A 22,169-nucleotide genomic window follows, 5' to 3' on the forward strand; every position below is an offset into this window, starting at 1 on the left:
AGGTATTTGAATATTCAAGGTATATTTTCTTTAATAAGGAGAACGGGCCAAGCCAATATAATCACAAATAAATTTAATTTTGCTTGCTGAAGGCAAAAAAAAAAAAAAAAAAGTGTCTAGTCATTCAACAACTGGCCTAATGATGAAATTGCTCAAGGAAACCAAAACGTACTTTAGATCTTGCTGCTCTCTTGTGGTGAAAGTGTGCCAATACATACATCTGTTCCTCTCTTGTTTAAAAAAAAATAAAAACAACGCTTGGCTGACTACAAATGTTGAAAAAAAAACAACAACAGAAATACATCTTCATAAAATTATTTTGACTATTTCTCACGTAATAGTATTAAAAAGGATTGTACCATCACCTATGAATGAAAATCAAGTTTTAAAGCCACAAAATCAATACACAAACAAATATCACTTGTAGACAGGACATCTAAAGTATTCAAACACAAAAGTTCAACCATCATTTCATTTTACAGTATGTACAGTAAAAATATATAATTCTACGTTGTGCTCCATTTCTCGCAACAGATTCATACATCCATCCATTGTTTGAAGACGAGAGTCTTGAACACATTTGGCTTGCGGGTCAGCCGTAGCCAATCCCTGCTGACTTTGGGCCAGAGGCGGCGTGCACCCTCAACTGGTGCCGCCCAATTGCAGGGTGCATATAAACACACGGCAACGTTTGACGCCATCACCGAATGGAAAGTGAACCCACACTGCAGTCGGCGGCCGTTTTCTGGCGTGTGCAAGACACGCAGCCGCACAGGGCAATTAACCCAAACCGTTCACGCTCACTTTCACACATACGGACAATTTCAAGTCTCCGATGAATTTAGCAAGCACCTTTTTGGAAAGCGGGATAAACCCGGGGTACCAATAGAAAAATCCACACGAACGAGGGGAGAACACGCAAATGCATGACAGCAATTCAAAGGTAGATATGTGCTAACTGCTATCCCGCTACTAATATTCAATCAGTCCAAAAGCAAGAAATACCCCTGAGTGTAAAATACCAGTGTTAAACCTGTCAGCAACAATAAAAAGGGATCCTGCCTGTGTTTTTTTTTTTTTTTTGTATTAACACAACAAGAACAAATGTCTCTTTACATATCCAAGCAACTGTGCAAAAGGACCAAACTGGAAGAAAGGCGAGAGCTTCAGTTGGTCAGTGCGCTTGAGAAGTACCGGTGTGCAAACACAAGCCGTGGAGGATGAAGGCGGGAACCCGGTTGATGCATTCGCTGCTCACAACACCCCATCCTCGTAGGCGTGGCTCTGCGCGTCTGCATCTTTTTGCAGCTTCTGGTATTTCCTTTTGAAAAATCCAAACTGGGGAGGAAAATAAACATGTGCAGAGATGCCTCTTACGAGATCCAATGGAAAAAGCTACATGGGAAACTCACTATATTGCACTGCACCAATGTGGGAATATGTCAAAATGCCACAATCGGTACGACATATTAGCAGCTAAAGTGCCAAACTAAAGTGGTACCTCGGTTCTCAAACACAATCCACTCCAGAAGGCCGGTTGAAAACTGAAACGTTCAACAACCGAAGCGTGTTTTCCCATTACAATGAATGGAAAATGAAATAATGCGTTCCAAGCTTAAAAACGTTTTTTTTTTTAAGCTTTTCCTGATAGTAAACCACATTGTAGAAATACATCTATAGTTTAAATATTTTACATTATTAAATCATTTAAGAAATATATTTACTTTTTGCTTAAAATGTATGATTTAGCCGTAGAGTATGCTAAGCTGGCCGTATCTGTAGCGACTCAGCCCCCAGCCTTGTAAACCTTTTTTTTTATTAACAAAAGTGCAGAATAACTTTAAACAAGGAATAAGGAGGGGGGGAAAAACAGACAAATTGTTTGTTTGCACAAAAAGTACGTAACATACAAAAAATGTAACTTCCAACAAGAGGTAGGGTTAATGGAACAAAAGAAAAAAAGAAATGCAAAACTGTTTCAAATGTCTTCGGTGGGGGTAACTCGCCCCATTTTAATAAAGAAAGAATCTAATGTAGACTGTTTCTGCCATCTTTTGAGCACCTTCCTGAAGTGGCTCATAACCGCGTCACTGAAATTATATAACATTCTGCTTTGTTAGGGTGATGGAGTTCATTTTAAACTTGTAGACAGATTTCTAGCTTTGGCGCAAATCCCTTCGTCGCCAACACTTCCCCAGCTAACTGGCGTTCGTTTACGAAAATAAGAAGCAACTTTTCGACTTCCTCCAAGATCTGTGGCCTCTGCTTGGTCAAAACGGTTGCTCCTTTAGCAACATCACTTGCTTTGAGGGCATCCTTGTGTTTCAGAATGGTGCTGATCGTCGATTTCGCCATGCCATACTTCTTCGATAACTCAGAAACACGCACACCAGATTCGTATTCGGCTATCAAATCCTTCTTGAAGTTGACAGTTTTAAGCACCACTTTCCTTTTTTCACACCTGCAGTTCCACTTGCCTTCTTTGGAGCCATGATCGGGAGTTAATGTTGCTCAATTGGAAGAAAAAAAATTGTCCGCGTGCAGAGGAGCGTGTGGGTCAACTGGTTGCGTCGCGCGCGTTACATCGTTTCTGTTTTTTGTCGGGGGTGCATTTGAAAGCACAATAACAAATCGTCGTGGGTCAGCTGGTCGGGGCGTTCGAATACCGATTTTCGTTCCAAAACCAAAGCAAAACATCTCGAAATTTTCGTTCGAAAAACCAATTTGTATGAAAACCGAGGTACCACTGTATTATAAGACAAGCATCAGCGTAAGCTACGTTAGCCGTATAAATCAGTGACAAGGTTAAGTGTGGGCATGCGCTGACCTTCCACAGCAGAGCGACAGCCAGGCCCAGTAGCGCCAGCCCGCCGATAACGCTGCCAACGATCACCCCCACCGGAACGTCGCCCGTCGCTCCCGGTTTACTCACTGTGACCACCACCTGTTAAACATCCGGACAAAAAGTCTTCCCTTGCATCATGTCAGTCTTGAACTCATAAAGACGGCGGCACGTGACTTTACCGGCAGCTCTTTGAGGCGGATGATGAACAAATCCGGGTCGGAGCTTTCGACATCAATGGTGGAGACCAGCTCAGTGGTCTGATAGGCCGCCTAAATAAAGAAGCACAAGTCGCATTTTTAAGTTCACTGGCATGACGTAGCACGGAACAACAGGAGTTTATGATAATGAATACCGTAATAAATGTCCCACTCCAAATTCTCGTTTTAACTTTCACATAGTAGTCGCTTGTGACACTGGCGTCTTTGAGGAGACATTTGATCCTCTCGCACGTTGCACTCTGGCAATCCTGCAACAGCACACAAAAATGCCGCTCACATTTGAAGGATCACTTAGTTCTGGTAAGTTCAGTTACCAACCAGCTTCTCGATGCCTCGGAGACTCTCTTCGTTGAAGGAGGCCTGGTGGTCCTTGACGCCGATCTTCAGTGGGTCTGTCAGGCCGCTGGAATCGCAGCTGAGAGAATTGCCCTGCATGTGGAGAACAATTAGCTTCACATGAGGAATGTTTCATACGACACTTGTGAATTGATGTCAAATGACTGCATGACGGACTGAATGGCCATGTGACCCGAGGGGGGTAGTAAAGAGCTACAGTCGGTAGAAAATGGCTCAGTGGTTGCAAAAAGAACAGTCATGTCATGTGCTGCGGTCTGTGTCAGCATTTCAGCCTAGAAGAATTCCAGTTCGAACTTCATTCATCACTGCGATTTTATCCACCTGGCGACTTATCTTGCTGTTTCAGGAGTGTAAACAAAGATAGTTCAAGAAGATCTCCCGTGCTTGCCATAATTTACAAAATTTACAATATTCATAAAGATTCAACTTATTATTGTTTGAGTACAAGTGATTTTGTCGGGCAATATCTGAAGTTGCACATTCCTATTTTATACTGTTGTCTGATGCTCATTCTATGATTAAGAAAATAAATAAATCTGAAGTTCTTCAGCAGTTACCCGGTACTTGAGTAGTTCCCCCCCCCCCCCCCCCCCCCGCCCACCACTGAGCACTAGTACTCGAGTACAACATTTGGCTGGTCTACCCAGCCCTGGAGGTGACTGACCAAGTAATTACTGCAACAGTATAGTTTTAGATGTGGCTGTCAATGACACGGATATTTCAATGAGGAACGCAGATACTCACAACTTGCGTTTCCACACTGGTAATATAGAGTAGCGGGTTTCCTCCCTTGGTGCTGAGTGGCAGAGAGATGGTCAGGTAGAGGAGGCTGACTGGGAAGTTGCCTGTTGAAACCTTTGAAATGAATAAAGTCAAAGTAAAATGAAGAAGTCACATTTGGAATGTTGTAATGTGCAATATGTATCCACTCATTAAACCTTCACAGTGAAGTTAAACTCGGGTCCGATGTCATCCAACGTTTTCACCGTCGTTTCGGGCGCAGTGGTTGAATTTGCTACGTAGAAGTTGATGTTTGATTTCCTGCCAAGAATAAAACAGGAAATTAGAAGCAGACAGCATATTTTGTGTCGTCAAAGGGAATATTACAGTTGTGAAATCATTGTACTTTTTGTTGCAGGGCTAAAATGTTCAAAATATAATTTCCCCATCATGTTTCTTTGTTGCTGTTGCTGGAAAATATAAGGGATTTTTATTACAAATAAAATAAAATGACGGCACAGTGAATCAGCTGGAAAGCGTTGGCCTCACAGTTCTGTGGTCCCGGGTTCAATCCTGACCCTGGCTGTGTGGAGTTTACATGTTCTCCCCGTGCCTGCGTGGCTTTTCTCCGGGCACTCCGGTTTCCTCCCACTTCCCAAAAATATGCAACATTAATTGCACACTTTAAATTGCCCCGAGGTGTGATTGTGAGTGCAGCTGTTTGTCTCAGTGTGCCCTGCGATTGACTGGCAACCAGTTCAGGGTGTACCCCGCTTCCTGCCCGTTGACAGCTGGGATAGGTTCCAGCACTACTCGCCACCCTTGTGAGGATAAGCGGCTAAGAAAAGGGATGGATGGATGGAAAAAATAAAATCACCTGGATAAAACAATGCCTGCATCATATTGAAGAGGGATGGAAATGTCAACTTGGTTGTCCGTGGGGACCTGCTCCTTACTGTCACTGTAAATAAGCAAAAAGCATATGGTAGCATAAATTAAAGGTTAAATATGGACAGAGAGAGATTGTATTTCCTATTTACACTTGCCAGCTGTTTACCTTTTAGCCAAAAACTGGACCTTGGCTCGATTCAGCGGATGATTGCGGTTGTATTCGAAATTGAGCTGAAATTTCATCTGGGAAGGAACAGCACAAGTTTGAGTTTGAGCTCATGTGAAAGACGAAAGGAAAACGTGTGCTTCATGCACTCACCACTTGGTCTTTTTTCAAGGCCGGGTATCCCACTTGGCAAACAACACTTTGCTCTTGCGTCGAAGTGCATTTGACTCCTTCTGTCTGGAAAGGATGCTGTCCGTATCATAATTGTACTTCTACATTTGTAAACCGTTACAGCACTTTAGTATTGTGCTCTTTAGAACATTTAGCGCTTTATGAACAGTGAAGTAGTGCTATTTACGGAGGATGGGACAGATCTTGACCGCAAATAGCGAAAATCTGCAAATGATTGATGCTCCTCGATGATTGACATAAAAAATTAAATAAATAAATTGTATATATACACACTGGTAATGAAAAAAAACCTACTGCAAAATATAAAGAATATATATATATATATATATATATATATATAAAAAGAACAAAAACCAAAACAGCAAATCGGTACACATCCAAATACCAAAAAGTGACTATGTGGGGGTCCACTGTGGTTGGCCAATTTGCCATATGCTGGCATGGCAATTGTTAGCATTTTAGCATTTCAGCAATTCTCAGTAGAAATAGTAAAATAGAGTTGTAAAACCTTCATCAATTTGACTCAGGACTTAGTCTGTTCAGATTGCTCACTATATATTAACATACCAGCTGTTAGCATTTGAACAATTTTCATTATCCATCCATCCATGTTCTTTGCCGCTTGTCCTCACAAGGGTCGCATTATACTCGCACAAAATGCTGCATTTATTTATTGGTATATATTTTCCATATCCTACAAAAAAATACATCTTAGGGCTTTTACGACAGCATTCACATGCAGTTTCTACAGGAATTGAATTTTGTTGTTCTAATAATAGAGTAAGCGGTGTAGAAAATAGATGGATGAATGATAAGAATAGTACAGAAAAATAGATAGAAAAATATACCACTTACAGGAGGAAATACAGAAGAGTAGAAGAGGTTGGCTGAATATGTAGCCAACACTAGAGTGTTATAAGCATTTTCTTTTTGGTTCTTCACTGTGACCTCGAATGACAGCTCCCGCTTACTGGTGCTGACCAGAAAAGGAGCCGAGCTGTAACACAGAAGCTCACGCTGTTATGGATGTGATCAAAGCCATCTAAACGGTGCAAAAATTGGAAATCACAACATTATTAACATAATAAATGGAAGTCAATCAAATAATCACCATTTTTCGCAATATTAATCAAAGAAAACACCCATCCGTCATCATAAACTTGTCAATATTGTAATGGCCAAAAACATTTTGGGCACTTGTTAGGATTTCAAGGAATGTTAAACACTCAGAAAATATAAACACAAATAATTACAGTAAAAAAAAGTGACTCCAGGTGTAATAAATTCTGACGGATTTAAAGAATCTAGAAAGCAAGACCACCTTTATCGCTGGTTTGACTATAATCACCATACAAATATGGCATTAAATAAACCAAGCCTAAACAAAATAGTTTCAGGGGTTCAGTATTGCACAACCGTCAGCGTTGAACTTTTAAACAAAATATTTTCAATGACGCAACTCCAGCCATTGGTGTCGTAAAACCAGTGAGAGTAAGCAAAAATATCGCCAGTGTACTGTATGCCTCCGGTGGGAAGTCTGAATCTCACCTGGACCCCTTTGTGTCGGTCTTAACGCTCAGCACAAGATCACTCACGCACACCTCATCAGAGCCGCAGTCTTTAGTGAAGGGAATCTGAAAGACGTCAAAATTAAGATACACATAACGTACATCCAGGCATGTGATTTGACTGAATGAAAAAAGAAATACACAGGGGTCTGGGCGGCAAGTATGATCAAAGGATGATGATCAATTTTATCGTGAAAGTTTTATACATTTTATTATGAATGAAATATGTCTAGTACATCTAAAAATAAAAGCTATTCTGTTTTCAAAATGTAAACAATATGATCTTTCATTATTTAGGTGCATACCGTTAGCCCCCAAAATTACAAATTCAACTAAGTAAACTACTCGGAGTGAAACTAAAACGAATTCAGATTTGCGTCATTGCATGCAAGCGTGCTTTCATAGTTTATATCGTATCCATTCAAAAACGTTTTAATTCTTGTTTTTGTAAATGATTGAAATGCATGAATTTGACAACAATTATTAACGCCGTGTTTTGTTATCAGTAAATAATACAGACATTTTTACAATGAATTGCTTCTGAACTGTCACCTCGTTATTGACGACCCTGTCTGAAACTAGGTTTGGTTATTTCTGTGGATCTTGCCTCTCAATACCATGAGTAGTGGAAGTAAACTAGGGATGGAGTCTGTAAGGTTTGGTGGCCTTGGGTTGACATCCCAATGTACCAGCTATGGAAAAGTTTGTTTTCCATGCTTCCAGTTGCTTGACGTTTTTTTGTCATTTCGTATGAACTTCCAACGCCTTGAAACCTCTTGGTCTATAGTCAATAGTATCCTGACACCACGTGCACAATGCTTTACCAGGTCGATCGATTTTGCGATTGAAGTCGCTTAACAGAGTGGTAAATTCTTTCTTTCCAACTGTATCGACGATTTCTCGTTCCATCCAATTCCATCGGAACTTATTTTTGACATTTCTATCAAGTTCTTTCACTCGAGAGCAGTCTTTCCTCTCGACCACTGCCATCGTGTTCAGCTGCAAATGGCCCTATGAACTCCCTCGTATATAACAAGCATTTTCATGTTCGACATTCGACCAATTAACAGACGCGTATAAAATTTTCCGCCTCAATTGCAAAAGTCAGATCGGAAACTGACTAAGTGTGGATTCTAGCAACAGTCAAATTTTTCTTCAGCCTGAACTGAAGCCTCAGACAAGGTGGAAGGAATGAGGAACAGTTGAAAAGTCAGTGTTAGCCAAAACCTTTACAAAAGAAGAAGAAAAAAAAAACAGAAATCTTGAACTTATTTGGGGTTAATTAGAGCCACTTTAAATGGTGGCGGGTGACTTCCCGTTAAAAAATTTGTGCTTATTCTAAACACAGCCACATCCTCAGTTATAAAAGGATGTGCGCACTTGTGCAACGACAATACCTCAGTTGTTTATTTTTTATTCCTCATTTGAAAAGATGGGGGGAAAAATATCAATTGAGGTGTCCAGATTATAAGTAACATTGATGGCAGAAAAAAAAAAAAGTTTAGAAACGATTTATCCTGGTCTCATTTATTTATACATGTCACAAAAACCTGGCGTTTGGAGGGCTGTATATGTTTGAGAGCAAACAAATACACTGGAAAACTAAGCTTGCTGTAATACGTACGTGATGTGACTCATTCAGGTCCTTGAAGACAGTAATGATAAAGGTTACGTTATCTTACGCGAGTGTCTGCAAAGTAGCTATTAAATCTGAAGAAGAAAAAAAAAAACAAGTATGCCTACTTACGAAGAACTCCCAGGCAGTCAAAGAGAAGACGTCGAGGACCGGGTTATTGTCGGCGTTCTGCTGCTCGATTTCCACCTTCAGACTGACTGAATTCACAAAATCTGGTGTCTCCTGATGGGAAAACACATAAAAAAAAGACACAAATAGTGACACAAATAGTTGAAGTCCAACACACGACGCTGGTCATAAATCTTCCATCAACATTTATGGAAGAACTGGACTTTGCACGAGCTTTAGGCCACAAGATGTGCCGTCTTTGACCATATTCACGATAATGTTCTCTAATACAAAAATGTCCCAGTACAGTATTGTGGAAAACCAACCATGGCTCAACTGCTCAAAAATAAATTGTATTTACAACTAGTATTTAACATCACTGACTGTCGTAGAATACTACAGTAAGTGGCAGTCCTGGGTTCAACAGTGCCACCCTTAAAGTAGATACTCCCCCCATAGTTGTTGTAGTTATAATACTGTAGTATCAGTCACTCACATTTGAAAAAATGTACAGGTATGGTCAGTCATGCCCGCAGATATAAAGTTATGGGTTTGGTCCACCAGTGATGCCCGCAGATATAAAGTCGCGGGTGTGTGTTGTTTGTAATTATGAGTGTACCCCTTTAAGAGCGGAGGGGGGGCGGTGTCAGGTAAACTAGGAAGTAGAAGTAGGCTGAGCAGCTGCTGTTGTTAAAGACCTCGCGCTTCCGTGTTAAAAAAAAAAAAAAGACGTCAGGCTGCGGTTCACTGCACTGGATCGATTTTCATGTGTGCCGAGAGTGTGCGACAAGTGCAGAATTGCGCAGTGGCGCAGTTTAGAGGGAACATTAGTCGAGAGTACACAAAATATCGATGTCTTTCAATGACTATGTATTTCTACTCGTAACAAATTTTATGCGCGTGATTTTTTGTGCTCGACTGTGCAGATTTGCGAGTGCGATGGCGCGCGGGCGCCCGTCAAATCACATTGACTGTAGTATAGCATAGTATTAGTTGTGTGTGTGTTTTGCATACTTATGTGTCATCCTGTTCTTTTGTTTGGACCGTAAATTTATATTCTGTTTAGTGACCACCTTCAGTTTGACAAAATACAATCATCACTTTTTAATGACTAGTAAATCAGTAGAATATGATTTATAAAATTCTGTCCAATTTTTGTACTAGGAATGAATAATAAATAAATAAATATATAAATAAATAGACAAACAAACAAACACCAAATTGTGAATGAAGGCTCAATCTCAGGGGAATGTTTTAGTGTTATGATATTGTACTCATTGACAAATAAAAAAAACTAACTAAATTGTAATTCATCAGCCCTGCAAATTATATTCAATCTGTAACAAATGCCGATACTGAGACAGCGCATCCGCAAATATTGTATACAGTAGCACATTCCAGAAACTGCCACTGACTGCAGTGTGAGTTTGAGTTCACATTCAAAGATGGTTTAAGAATGTGAATGGGCTGCCTTTTGCTCCAAGTCAGCTGATAAAGTCTCCAGCTCACCCGGGACCCTCAAACTAGATTGATGGATTCCCCGGCAGACAATACCTGCACGTAGACTTGGATGTCTTTACACTGCGCAGTCGATGAAATCCTGGCGTTCCCTGAAAGCAAACGCTCATTGTTTTTCATAAAAAGCCCTCTGGAGGTGACCCGTGAAGCCTGCAGATCGGCGTCCAGAGTCAATGTGTAGGCGATATCTACAAAGGGAGAACACAACATGGAGTCCACCACTACACTTTCAATACCACAGCACTCTAGACTGAATCGTGAATAGTGGGATCAATGTGACTGCAAAGAACTAGACTGGATTTACCAATGGGTCCAACAGGATTTTGGGGCCTGAACGTCGCACTGAAACAGAGGCTGGTGATGAAACACGACATCTTGCGTCCACCGACGTCACAGGGTTTGCTGAAAATGTTGATCTTCTCGGGTTTAAAAGAAGCAGAGGCCGAGAGTGTAGCCACACCTCTGGACCTGGAAAAAAAAAAAAAAAAAAAAAAAAAAAAACAGGAGCTCTATAAATTTAGGAGAGGAGTCAGAACGTATCCCAGCTGACGTTGGCTGAGAGGTGTGGTCAGTTGTGTAACCAAATATCCATTCATACTCACATTCACTCATGTGGTCAATTTACAGCTTTTAAACAACCAAACAAGCATATCTTTGTGAGGTGGGAGGAATCTAAGGGTCCTGGAGAAGACCCACGCACAGGGAGAGCCTGCAAACTCTCAGGCGAGTACCTTGGGTAATTTATTTTTAATTAAACTTGGTTCATACGGGTCATTAACTTTGTCTCACCAGAGCTGGACGACTTTTCCATATGCACCCACTGATATATCACTGAGTGTGTCATCATTCAAGTCTTTGTAGCTATCAAGGGACCTCCCAAAAAACATCAGTTGAGGGTCCATTTTAGAGCCGTATATTTTCTGGAAATAAGGAAACAAACAGTGACGCCAGCCATCATTTAAGCACCGCAAAATCCACAAGAAAATACATACCTGTGAGAACTGCTTGTCTAACGTCTTCTTCCTCCCGTTATAGATGTAGACGACACCTCTTCCTTTGTCCTCTAGGGGCGCTCCGACTACAGCGTCACTGTACCCGTCAAGGTCCAGGTCGGGAATGACCGATATGGCCATCCCAAAACGTGCGTTCTCAGTCGGAGGAGAGCCTTTGAGGAATCCTTGCTCGTTCAGGATCCCCTTCAGATGAGAACACAGAAAAAGAACATCTGCCTGTTAGTTACAGGGCACATAGATTAACAACCATTCATAATCATATTCATCCATCCATCCATTTTCTTAGCCGCTTATCATCTCGAGGGTTGCGGGCGTGGTGGAGCGTATCCCAGCTAACATACAGTATTTCATAATCAAAGTACCGCTCAGCTGTCATGGAAGCGAAAGGCCTTTGACTTTATTAATTCGGTCATCCAATTATCTTTTTTTTGTTTCACTTTGAAGAATATTAGATGTATATCGTATCAATGATGAATTATTGAATAGTTGTTACCTTGGTGATGGTGAAGAGGTAAACGCGACCTTGCTCTCGCTTCTGCTCGCTCATAAACATGGGCGCGCCAACCAGCAGCAGGTCCGTCACCCCGTCGTTATCCACATCCAGCGAACAGAGCGCGCTCCCAAAATAAGATCCAATCTGGACGCGTAAAAGCCTCGGCTACTCAGTGATGTTTGACACCCAAACGATCGCCGTCGATTGACAGATCTCGATCAAGTGGCGTACCTGCTTCCCTCGCTCTGAATCGATGATCGTGAATTGCTTCTGGGCGTTGAAGCTGTAGACGATGACTTGTCCCGAGTGGTTGGAGCGAGGCGCACCGGCCACAAAATATTCTCGCGTGCCTTCACTCAGAATGTTGACAGAATAACCTGCGGAAATTTAAGTAAACCCAAACAACATAAGAGATGCTGGAATTGTAGTGTATACTATATAGTCATCATGATAAGAGCCCAATGTTTAATACCCAGTAACGAACTGTGATTTCTGTCTTGAAGTGTTGCGTCAAAGGCTGAGGCAGGGATAACATCCACTTTCGAGCCCACTAGGTGGACCACAGTCCCGGCCCAGCCGTAGGCCCCCACTGCGCCGAGCATCATCATGTCCTAAATCAGCAAATTGAACAAACAGCATTCCGAAATTTTTTTACTTTGTGAGAATAAGTGTTGGTGTCACGATGATGTCATTCATTTGCTACGGTTCATTCTGACAGTTGTATAGAATCGATTGGTTATTAATCAGGTCAAAATGGATTCCACCAAAAGTCACTATAGACTAGTTTCCAGTCTATTTGCTGGTTGTTACACAGCATTTAAAATGTCTTTACTAAGACAATTCCATAACCATTCTTTTTCAATATGGAAAACCTTAGTACTGTATTTTCTGTCTCCTAAAATGAATATTAAAACCATTGGAATGATAATATTCCATCTTGTTAATAACATTGACGGACACTTGAATTTTCAACCGAAAAAATTCATCTATTTAGCGACAGGAAAGAAACAGGAGATTGGATTATTTCCTGGCACAGCATATGTTTGTCACTTGTTGCTTGGCAGAGGTTGTAGGGCTCAAACACGACTGCCAATTAAAGACCAATTAAAGACATTTTTGAATAAAAGCCACTTCCAGTAGACCGCGGAATAGAAAACCAGGAGTTGATGTGCAGATTTCACATTTGAGCCAATCTTCTTTTTCTTTCGGCTTGTCCCATTAGGGGTCGCCACAGCATGCCATCTTTTTCCATTTAAGCCTATCTCGTGCATCCTCCTCTCTTAACACCCACAGTCCTCATGTGCTCCCTCACAACATGCATCAACTTTTTCTCTGGTCTTCCTCTCTCTCTTTTGCCTGGCAACTTCCATCCTCAGCACCCTTCTACCAATATACTCTCTCTCTCGCCTTTAGACATGTCCAAACCATCAAGTCTGCTCTCTCGAACCTTGTCTCCAAAACATCCAACTTTGGCTGTCCCTCTAATGAGCTCATTTCTAGTCCTATCCAACCTGCTCACTCCGAGCGAGAACCTCAACATCTTCAATTCTGTCACCTCCAGTTCTGCTTCCTGCAGTTTCTTCAGTGCAACCGTCCCTAATCCGTACATCATCGCCGGCCTCACAACCGCTTTATAAACGTTGCCCTTCATCCTAGCAGAGACTCTTCTGGCACATAACACACCAGAGACCTTCCGCCACCTGTTTCAACCCATTTCTTCACTTCCTCACCACACTCACCATTGCTCTTGATTGTTGACCCTACATATTTGAAGTCGTCTCTCTATCTCTTGTCCCTGTAGCCTCACACTTCCCCCTCCATCCCTCTCATTCACGCACATGTTTCACTTCGGCTAATCTTCATTCCATTCCTTTCCAGTGTATGCCTCCAACTTTCTAACTGTTCCTCGGCCTGCTCCCTGCTTTCACTGCATATCACAATATCATCTGGAAACATCACAGTCCAAAGGGGATTCCAGTCTAACCTCATCTGTCAGCCTATCCATTAGTACCGCAAACAGGAAGGGGCTCACCGCGGATCCCTGATGCAGTCCCACCTCCACCTTAAATGCTTCTGACACACATACGGCACATCTGACCGCTGTTCTGCTACCCTCATACATGTCCTGTACTATTCTAACATATTTCTCCGCCACACCAGACCAATACCACAGTTCCTCCCTTGGTACTCTGTCATAGGCTTTCTCTAGATCCACAAAGACACAATGTAGCTCCTTCTCACCTTCTCTGTACTTTTCCACGAGCACCCTCAAGGCAAGTAATGCATCTGTGGTACTCTTTCTAGGAAAGACATTTGAGCTAATGCTCTGTATTAAATATAAAACATATTTTCCTGAAAAAACAGCAACAGTACTTAACCAAGTCAGCACTGAAAACACGCACAATATACAGTAGAAATAATTGGATTTTGCATTCAACAAGAGTGCATGGCATAATTATGGCTATTGCGGTTTTGCTTCAGGTCAACTGAAAAATATCATTTTCCATGTGTGTTCACATTTAGGACAATTGCTATATTGAAAACGCTTTACAATTCCGAGAATCACAAAGCACCATTATTTCTTCCAGGTTTACGTGTAAAGTGACGTAAAACACTATCGCGGGTTAACGCTGAGGTTCAATGAATGCACTATAATTATTGATGTACCTCTTTACTTGAGGAGTGAGCACTAAAGCCCACTTGGGACATCTCCATCTTGAAATTGTCACCCCCCTTTCCTGTGCCTATAGCAAACAGAGCACGAAAAGAATGAGAAGAGCAGACATGTAGAGACCTGCATGGAGGAGCATCGAATAATGACGTGATGAGGAAATGACACAACTCGCCGAGAAATAATAAGCACCTTCGATGTTGAAGATGCGGTTCCCCAGCGTTCCAGCGATGTTGGACAGGGCTGCCTCTTCAGACACGTTGAAAAAGTAATTTTCTGTGGGCGCGCTGGCGATGGATTTGATTTCTTTGATGAGGTTTTCAGTGTCGATGTTGTTTCTGGTGTAGTAACCCAGCACCTTGGGAGAACGAAAACGGTTCAGAGAACCAGTGGCCGCGGATCGCCAGCCAGTTGACTGACAAAATAAAATCAAACAACGGTCAATAAACTCTAGGCTCTGTTGACTGTTTCTGTAAGTGATCTTGGGACCCCAAGCAGGCCCTTCGTTGGTTGATGCCTTTCAGCCAACTGTGCTATCAGTAGAAACGTGGCATGCTTGGTCGACACTTACAGCGATACCAAAGCGTGTGATCCCTTGCTTTTCGCACTCAGCGATGACGTTATCTCTGAAGGCTTGGTCATGGGACTCTCCGTCTGTGACCACCACCATCACCTTGGAAGCGCCCGGGCGGGCCCCATAGGTGGGATTGAAACCCCATTGACTTCAAGAGCAAATACACACACATGCACAGATGGATCAACGATTATGTAACATAATTAACAGTTGTACCGTAATTTCCGGCCTATAAGCCACAACCTTTTTCACACACTTTCAACCCTGCGGTTTATGCAGTGACGCGGCTAATTTGTGCACTTTTTTTTTTTCTAACGGCCGCAAGGGGGCACTCGAGCAGAAAAGGTAAGGGTGAGATCAGTGGAATATATGTGTATGTATGTATATATATATATATATAATATATATATATGTGCCGAGAATTAGTGACTCTTACAGGTCCGGCCCTGTTAGCGCTGCGCTAGCGTGTTACTGCTGTGGTATATTATTTTTTTACCGGCTCTGTTAGCATTAGCAATAGTGTGGTGGAGCTAGCGTTAGCGCGGCGGCACTAGTGTTAAACTGTCTGTGTACCATCTTTGTAAACATCTCGTGTTACAATGTGGGCACTTGCGTCTTTGACACGGCTGCGGCGTAGGAATGTACCAAATGGTATTTCCTTTACAAATGTAATGGTTAAGGCTTATAACCAGGTGCGCTCTGCAGGCCGGGAATTACGGTACATGGATGGGGTTATCACCGCAACACCAACCTGGCATATTGGATGGCATGGAAGGTATTGGTAGAGGAGCCTTGCATTTGTGTGAGTTTCGATACTGCATTCAGCAACTCAGCTCTGGTTCTGTACTGGTTCAGTGTGAATTCGATCTTGGGCTCAACAGCATACTGGATGACACTGACCTGCTCACACACAAACACACATTGTGATAAGATAATTTTTTGCCCTCGCGTACGCAGTTGTGCTGGGGCGTCATCAATTGATAGTACCCATCCGTCTTGTTATACACAGGCGTCAAACTCAAGGCCCGGGGGTCAGATCTGACCCGCCACATAATTTTACGTGGTCCGCGAAGGCAAATCATGTGTGCTAACTTCCGTGATTCTTGCTAAAATCTGGACCAAAATTTCAAATTTCATGTATAAATATGATGAGGTTATTAACGATTTTTATGGTCTCACAATCTTAACGGCCCTCTGAGGGAAACTGTAACTACAATGTGGCCCGTGACAAAAAAAGAGTTTGACACCCCTGATCTATAGTATCTGTGTGACATAGGACCAAACACGGAGTCACCTGGGTGTTTTGGGGTCCGATTTCAAGCGTCGGTAAGAGTTTCTCAATGAACTCTCGCATGGGAGGCCACGGATAGATGCTGTTGGAGCCGTCCAGTACGATCACAATGTCCATCGGCCCTCCGCAAGCTGGAGAAGGAAGAAACAAAATTGAACAGAGTATGAACGGACGGTATCACGCTCAAAGCAGAGAAAAACGGAGCAAAGTGGATGTTGATAAAAGTTCTTGTCGGGACTCTCACTCTGGACGGCAGGAGCGAAAGCAGTTTGAGGCTGGAAGAGAGGACTCAGTCTTGAGCATATTCCAGGGTAATAGTTTTGATCGCCACACTTCTGTGCCCAGAGGGGACCACACATCTGAAGCGCAATACAAGATGGAAGACACATTTTAACCATCAGGATTTTCAGAACTGTATACTGTATATACAGATAGCGTCACTGAAAGAAATTAACGTTTCTGGCCTCTTTTAATTGCTCAAGATGTGTACATACAGCTGTGTGACAAATTGAAGACTGCAAAATTATCAGTTGACATAATTTTGGTATTTATGGTATGCTTGAATAAAAATAATGTTTGTGTTTTATTCCATTAAACTACTGACAATATAGCTCCCAAATTTGAAATACAAATTGTCATTGACAGCATTGACTTTCAAAATAATAAAATGGACATACACACCAAAAAGGTGCATTGTTTTTTTCTATCTCAATTATACCGTTACCATTCTACCATTCAAAAGTCTTGGGTCACTTAGAAAATTTCACATTGTATATGACAACCCACTGTTACACACACAATATACAATACTTTCCAAACGTTTTGGGGTCTTGAAAAAAAAATTACTTTTTTTTTTGTAAAGAAAAGCAATACTTTTTTTAAATATCACATTTGATGATGATGTCTAGAGTCTAGACTGTATTGCTAATTAATTTGTTGTCGTTTTACATTTACATTTGAAACATGATATTTGGTATCTGACAAAATCATAGTATGTATAGACTATATACTGTATCTATGCATGCAAAATATACTGTATATAGAAAATCACGCAATTAAATAGAAACAATATGAAATATGTTTCAGAAGGTCAATTGCTGTGTAATTTTTATATTTTAAAGCATTTTGACTGTTCCAAATGTAATAAAAAATATTTTGAGGTTTTCATTAGCTGTAAGCTTTAATCATCCAAATTATAAAAAAATAAAATCACATTTATACATACAGTATGTAATATGTACAACCACGCGTCGTGAATCTAGATAATGAGTTTTACTTTTTGAATTGAGCTACAAAAATATGACATTTTCCCCACAATATTCTAATCATATTACTGTACATACAATATGCTCAATATGTACAGTTCAGAGATCCAAGGCTCAAAGAACCGACTGCTACATGGTTAGGACTGTACATTGCTGATAATTAAAGAGCGCACTATCTCATCCACAGGGTGAGATATTTTTTTTTTTTTTCCAGCATCCCATGTCTCACCCACTTCCTCTATTGTGTCCAGAGGACAGTAAAATAATGACCCAATCTTTTTTTAAATTCTTCTTTTAATAAGCTTGTGTAGTCTCCTTCCGGTCTGTCTCTTTGTTTTCATACTACCAACACAACAGTATTTAATCTTTTTTTATTTTACTTCTTGAAAATGCTGTTGCTGTAATTGATAGACAGACGGACAGACAGACAGACATTTACCAGCAAACCATTGGCTGCAGGCATGCGGGCCAGGGTCATGCCCAGAGACATGTTGACGTTGACATTGGTCACATCTGGAATTTTGATGGAATCTGCAGGGATATTTGCAAACTGGCTTTTAGAATGCGCCTCATTTTATTTTTGCTCCATTTATTCAAAGCAGTCGACGATGCGGTTCATAAATTCAAGCCGGAATCCACAGCTCACCTTCAAGGTTGAGCTTGTCGCAGCTGGTTCTGGACCCTGACACCGGACACTTGTACAAATCCCCTTTTCTGTTTTGGCTGTAACCACTCCAAGGAGCGCCAACCAAAAGCCTAAACAGACAAAAAAAAAAGAACTTTCTTGGTTGTCACAAGACATACAGCGAATGTGTCAAAAAACATCACAAAATGGTGTTAACATTGTTTACATGGAGCTTTCTCAGACGTTGAACATCGGAAGCACACATGACACTCACCCAGACGATGAATCAGTGTGTGCTGACAACTAATCTTACATTTACGGGACTAAATCCTCAACATTTCAATAACACATTCAGAAACCTTTCATAGAATGAGGAAGTCACGATGGGTGATTGAAGAAAAGCTGTGAATGATCGTTACCATTTTCCCTCGTGGTTGGTGGCCTGTTGCACCGTGTAGCCAAACTCTTCGACCGGTGACCCGCTGAAAATCTTGGCCCCCGCGGTGCCCACGTTGAAGGGGTACGAAAGGATGATTCTGTCAACTGATGGAATAAACATGGTTGGTTATTAGAAAAAGAAAGCTTTGTCATATCCTCATTTCATATTAAGCTGTTACAATTTCTAACCAGCAATCGTGCAAATTAAGCAGAAGTACATGTATACTCAGTCAGTATCTAAGTGGACATAGTGAAGTCTCTGGGTACCGAGCAGATCAGGCGTCCTCAGTGAGTGGATTTCAATCATGATCGAGACCTCATTTTAGATCATTTTGATGAAACTGTGCAACTTGTTGATGATCAGTGATAGTCTTTTTTTTTTTTTTTACCCCTAAGATTTGCGAAAGTCTTATTTTCACCTGCGCAGCTTTACATCACAACAGTATACGAACCACTCCAAGTGTTATAGCTCCTCCCATGTGATCAGTATTTTAAATGTCAGCCGGAAAGCGTTGCCCTCAAAGTTCTGAGGCCCCGGGTTCAATCCTGGACCCGCCTAGGTGTGATTGTGAGTGCGGTTGTTTGTCTTGATGTGCCCTGCATTTGGTTGGCAACCAGTTCAGGGTGTACCCTGCCTCCTGCCCGTTAACAGCTGAATTAGGGTCCAGCACTCCCGTGACTCTCGTGAGGATAAGCGGCTAAGAAAATGGATGGATGGATGAAATGTCATATGCTGGTACAATCATACACCGAGGACCCCCTGTAGCCCAAATTGAAAGCTTAACGTAAAAGGATTGATCTGTTGATGCTGAGATGATAAAGTCTTAAAGATATTTATTTTTACATTGTTATTTTCATGGGGAGCACGGTGGATCAGCTGGTAAAGTGTTGGCCTCACAGGAGTTTGCATGTTCTCCCTGTGCCTGCGTGGGTTTTTTCCGGACACTCCGGTTTCCTCCCACATCCCAAAAACATGCCACATTAATTGGACACTCTAAATTGCCCCTAGGTGCGATTGCGAGTACGACTGTTGGTCTCTATGTGCCCAGCGATTGGCTGGCGACCAGTTCAGGATGTACCCCGCCTCCTGTCCGTTGACAGCTGGGGTAGGCTCCAGCACTCCCCGCGACCCTCGTGACGATAAGCGCCAAAGAACATGGATGGATGTTATTAGTAGTTTTCAATGATTTTTTTTTTTTTTTGGTTTTCATTTCCTGCAAATTTAATGGGATCCATTATGGAAAAGTGATTTTTTAAATGCTCTTATTAAAACTTATTTCATTTATTTTAAAAGGGGGCAATGATAACCAAAATAGATCATTGCAATGTCTCATTGTTGGTAAAAGCGAAGACAATTTGCAATTTTAGCAAGAAACATGAAGTGGACGCTCATGGGTGGCTTTTGCGGGCCACATAACAGATCGGAGGGTCCTGCTCTGGCTCCCGGGCCTTGAATTTGACACCATGCCCTAAAATGTCATTAGGTGTGAGTGTGAACGACTCTTTTGTAATCCTAATGAGGACGAGCACGGGATGGAAGCGATTCTGTGTGTATTAAATGTCCCCATGGGCTCAAATAAAGGGTTTTGGGAAGGAATTTGCAATGTTTCAACAAGCACGTCAGCTTTGACTCATGGTGGGATCTCAAAACAAAAATGCTTGACAACAAGTGATGGGGGTGTTGCTGTATGCAAGTTGTGTGTATGTGTGTGTGTGTCCACATAGAAGTAAACATGCTAATCTATAGACATACAGCAGGAAGGGCATCCACGTGAACTTGGCCCTCAGGACATGAAATTTGTCAGAGGCACACAAGTCAATACAAGCACAAGAGTTGAGGAATGCCGAAGGTTCACCGGTACAACCACGCCCGTGTATTCCCCCAAAACATTAACTTACCTAAACATCACTTCTCCCCCCCCCCGACTCAAATTAGATCACTTCTACCCGTCGCAGCATAACAATCCATCCAACCGTAATTGCATTTACATTTATGAAACATTCTGCGACACTGAGCGAATATTAATCAACACGGAGCAATCGTCGGAGCATGCGCATCGCGGCGCAAACAAACTCGAGGACTGGAAAAAGTTCACAAGACTCACAAATGACGATTAACGCCGAGAAGACGATTTTGGCCCGAAGGTGCTCCATGGCCAACTTCATCCCGTTTAACTGAAGCCGCACTCGAGGGTGTCCAGCAGCGGCACTGACGCGAGGACCTGCGCTTCTTCTTCTTGTGGGTGCGCGCTAACTTTGACGCAGGTATGCATGCGACTAATGCGTGACTAGGGGCGGAAAGGAAGTTAGGAAACAACAGGGCGACCACAGCAACTAATGCAATGTGTATATACTGTATAGTGTAACTTTGTTATAAAATAATACGTAGTTGGGAGACGGATCGATAACAACGTCCACTTTCTGTTTTTGAATTGAATTAATGACATATTGTTCTTTCTTTTTTTTTTTTTTTTTTTTTGCTCTGGTATTTATTGCGATGCCGCTGTATAAATGAACAATAAAAAAGTAGTGCTGTTGGTATTTATTGGCCAGGCTAATTAAGGTCACCAAAATATTTGCAAATATTAGCAGCGCAATATGGCACAGTTGTACACAAGTGGCACTGTAAACTACACACACAATCCATCCATCCATCCATTTTCTTTGCCGCTTATCCTCACGAGGGTCACGGGGAGTGCCGGAGCCTATCCTAGCTGTCGATGGGCAGGAGGCGGGGTACACCCTGAATTGGTTGTCAGCCAATCGCAGGCCACATGGAGACAAACAGCCACACTCACAATCACCACTATGGGCAATTTAGAGTGTCCAATTCATGTTGCATGTTTTTGGGATATGGGAGGAAACCAGAGTGCCCGGAGAAAACCCACACAGATACGGGGAGAACATGCAAACTCCACACAGGCGGGGCCGGGATCAAAGCCGGGTCCTCAGAACTGTGTGACCAACGCTTTACCAGCTGAGTTACCGTGCCGCCCTACACTCATAATACCAAGCATATATTGTTATACTAATAATAGCCCAGTTTATTTTTACTGTGAAAAAAAACAAGAAAAATATACCTGTGTGGCTGATAAAAATGGTCTTTTGTTTTCTGTGTAGATTTTCATGGTAATCCACACTGGGGAAATTCAGCCATCTGATCGTCTCGTTAGTTGAATTTTTTTTCCTTGTTCTCTGGAAACATTCAAAAATTACTTGGGCAATCATGTTACTAGGCAAACAATATGTCAGTCAAAGGTATATGAGAGTTCCAGTCCGGTGTCATAGTGAGTGTACATAATCCAATCAGAGTATTTCAGTAGAAGAAGCAATGAGCAACTGTCTCAATGGCCACATCAGTTGCGTAACCGCTTCCGCAAACGTCATGTTGTGTATAGTGAATGAATCACTTTGAGTAAGACTTTTTGGAGTTGCTGCATTCCCGACTACAATGTTCTGGATGGCCCAAGACCAATGACATCATCAGAGCTCGGACACTCTGGAGTTTTTAAACAAAAAACGTCTTTGTTGTGCACTGGGCATCAAGTGGGATTTGAAAGATGTGGGCTCTGATCATGTA

The 22,169-nt window shown here is 41.9% G+C and overlaps 1 protein-coding gene across 1 annotated transcript; it reads right to left on the reverse strand.

Annotated features, from left to right (window-relative positions):
* Positions 1-58: 58 nt before the first annotated feature.
* Positions 59-21,623, reverse strand: itga2.2 (integrin, alpha 2 (CD49B, alpha 2 subunit of VLA-2 receptor), tandem duplicate 2). Its single transcript, XM_061816749.1, has 30 exons — positions 20,695-21,623; positions 18,571-18,694; positions 18,173-18,282; positions 17,966-18,057; positions 16,506-16,620; positions 16,265-16,392; positions 15,722-15,870; positions 14,968-15,118; positions 14,589-14,754; positions 14,393-14,469; positions 12,198-12,336; positions 11,957-12,102; positions 11,726-11,869; positions 11,212-11,415; positions 11,009-11,139; positions 10,524-10,687; positions 10,256-10,407; positions 8,705-8,815; positions 6,938-7,023; positions 6,245-6,386; positions 5,351-5,434; positions 5,198-5,274; positions 5,018-5,101; positions 4,359-4,461; positions 4,165-4,275; positions 3,382-3,492; positions 3,198-3,311; positions 3,025-3,114; positions 2,828-2,944; positions 59-1,338 (listed from the first exon to the last, which is right to left on the reverse strand). Exons 1-30 carry the CDS (start codon positions 20,753-20,755, stop codon positions 1,255-1,257), a joined length of 3,567 nt encoding a protein of 1,188 aa, XP_061672733.1. The 5' UTR covers positions 20,756-21,623; the 3' UTR covers positions 59-1,254.
* Between the last annotated feature and the right edge of the window lie 546 nt (positions 21,624-22,169).

The sequence above is a fragment of the Syngnathoides biaculeatus genome, chromosome 4 (assembly GCF_019802595.1).
Source record: "Syngnathoides biaculeatus isolate LvHL_M chromosome 4, ASM1980259v1, whole genome shotgun sequence".
Lineage (NCBI taxonomy): Eukaryota > Metazoa > Chordata > Actinopteri > Syngnathiformes > Syngnathidae > Syngnathoides > Syngnathoides biaculeatus.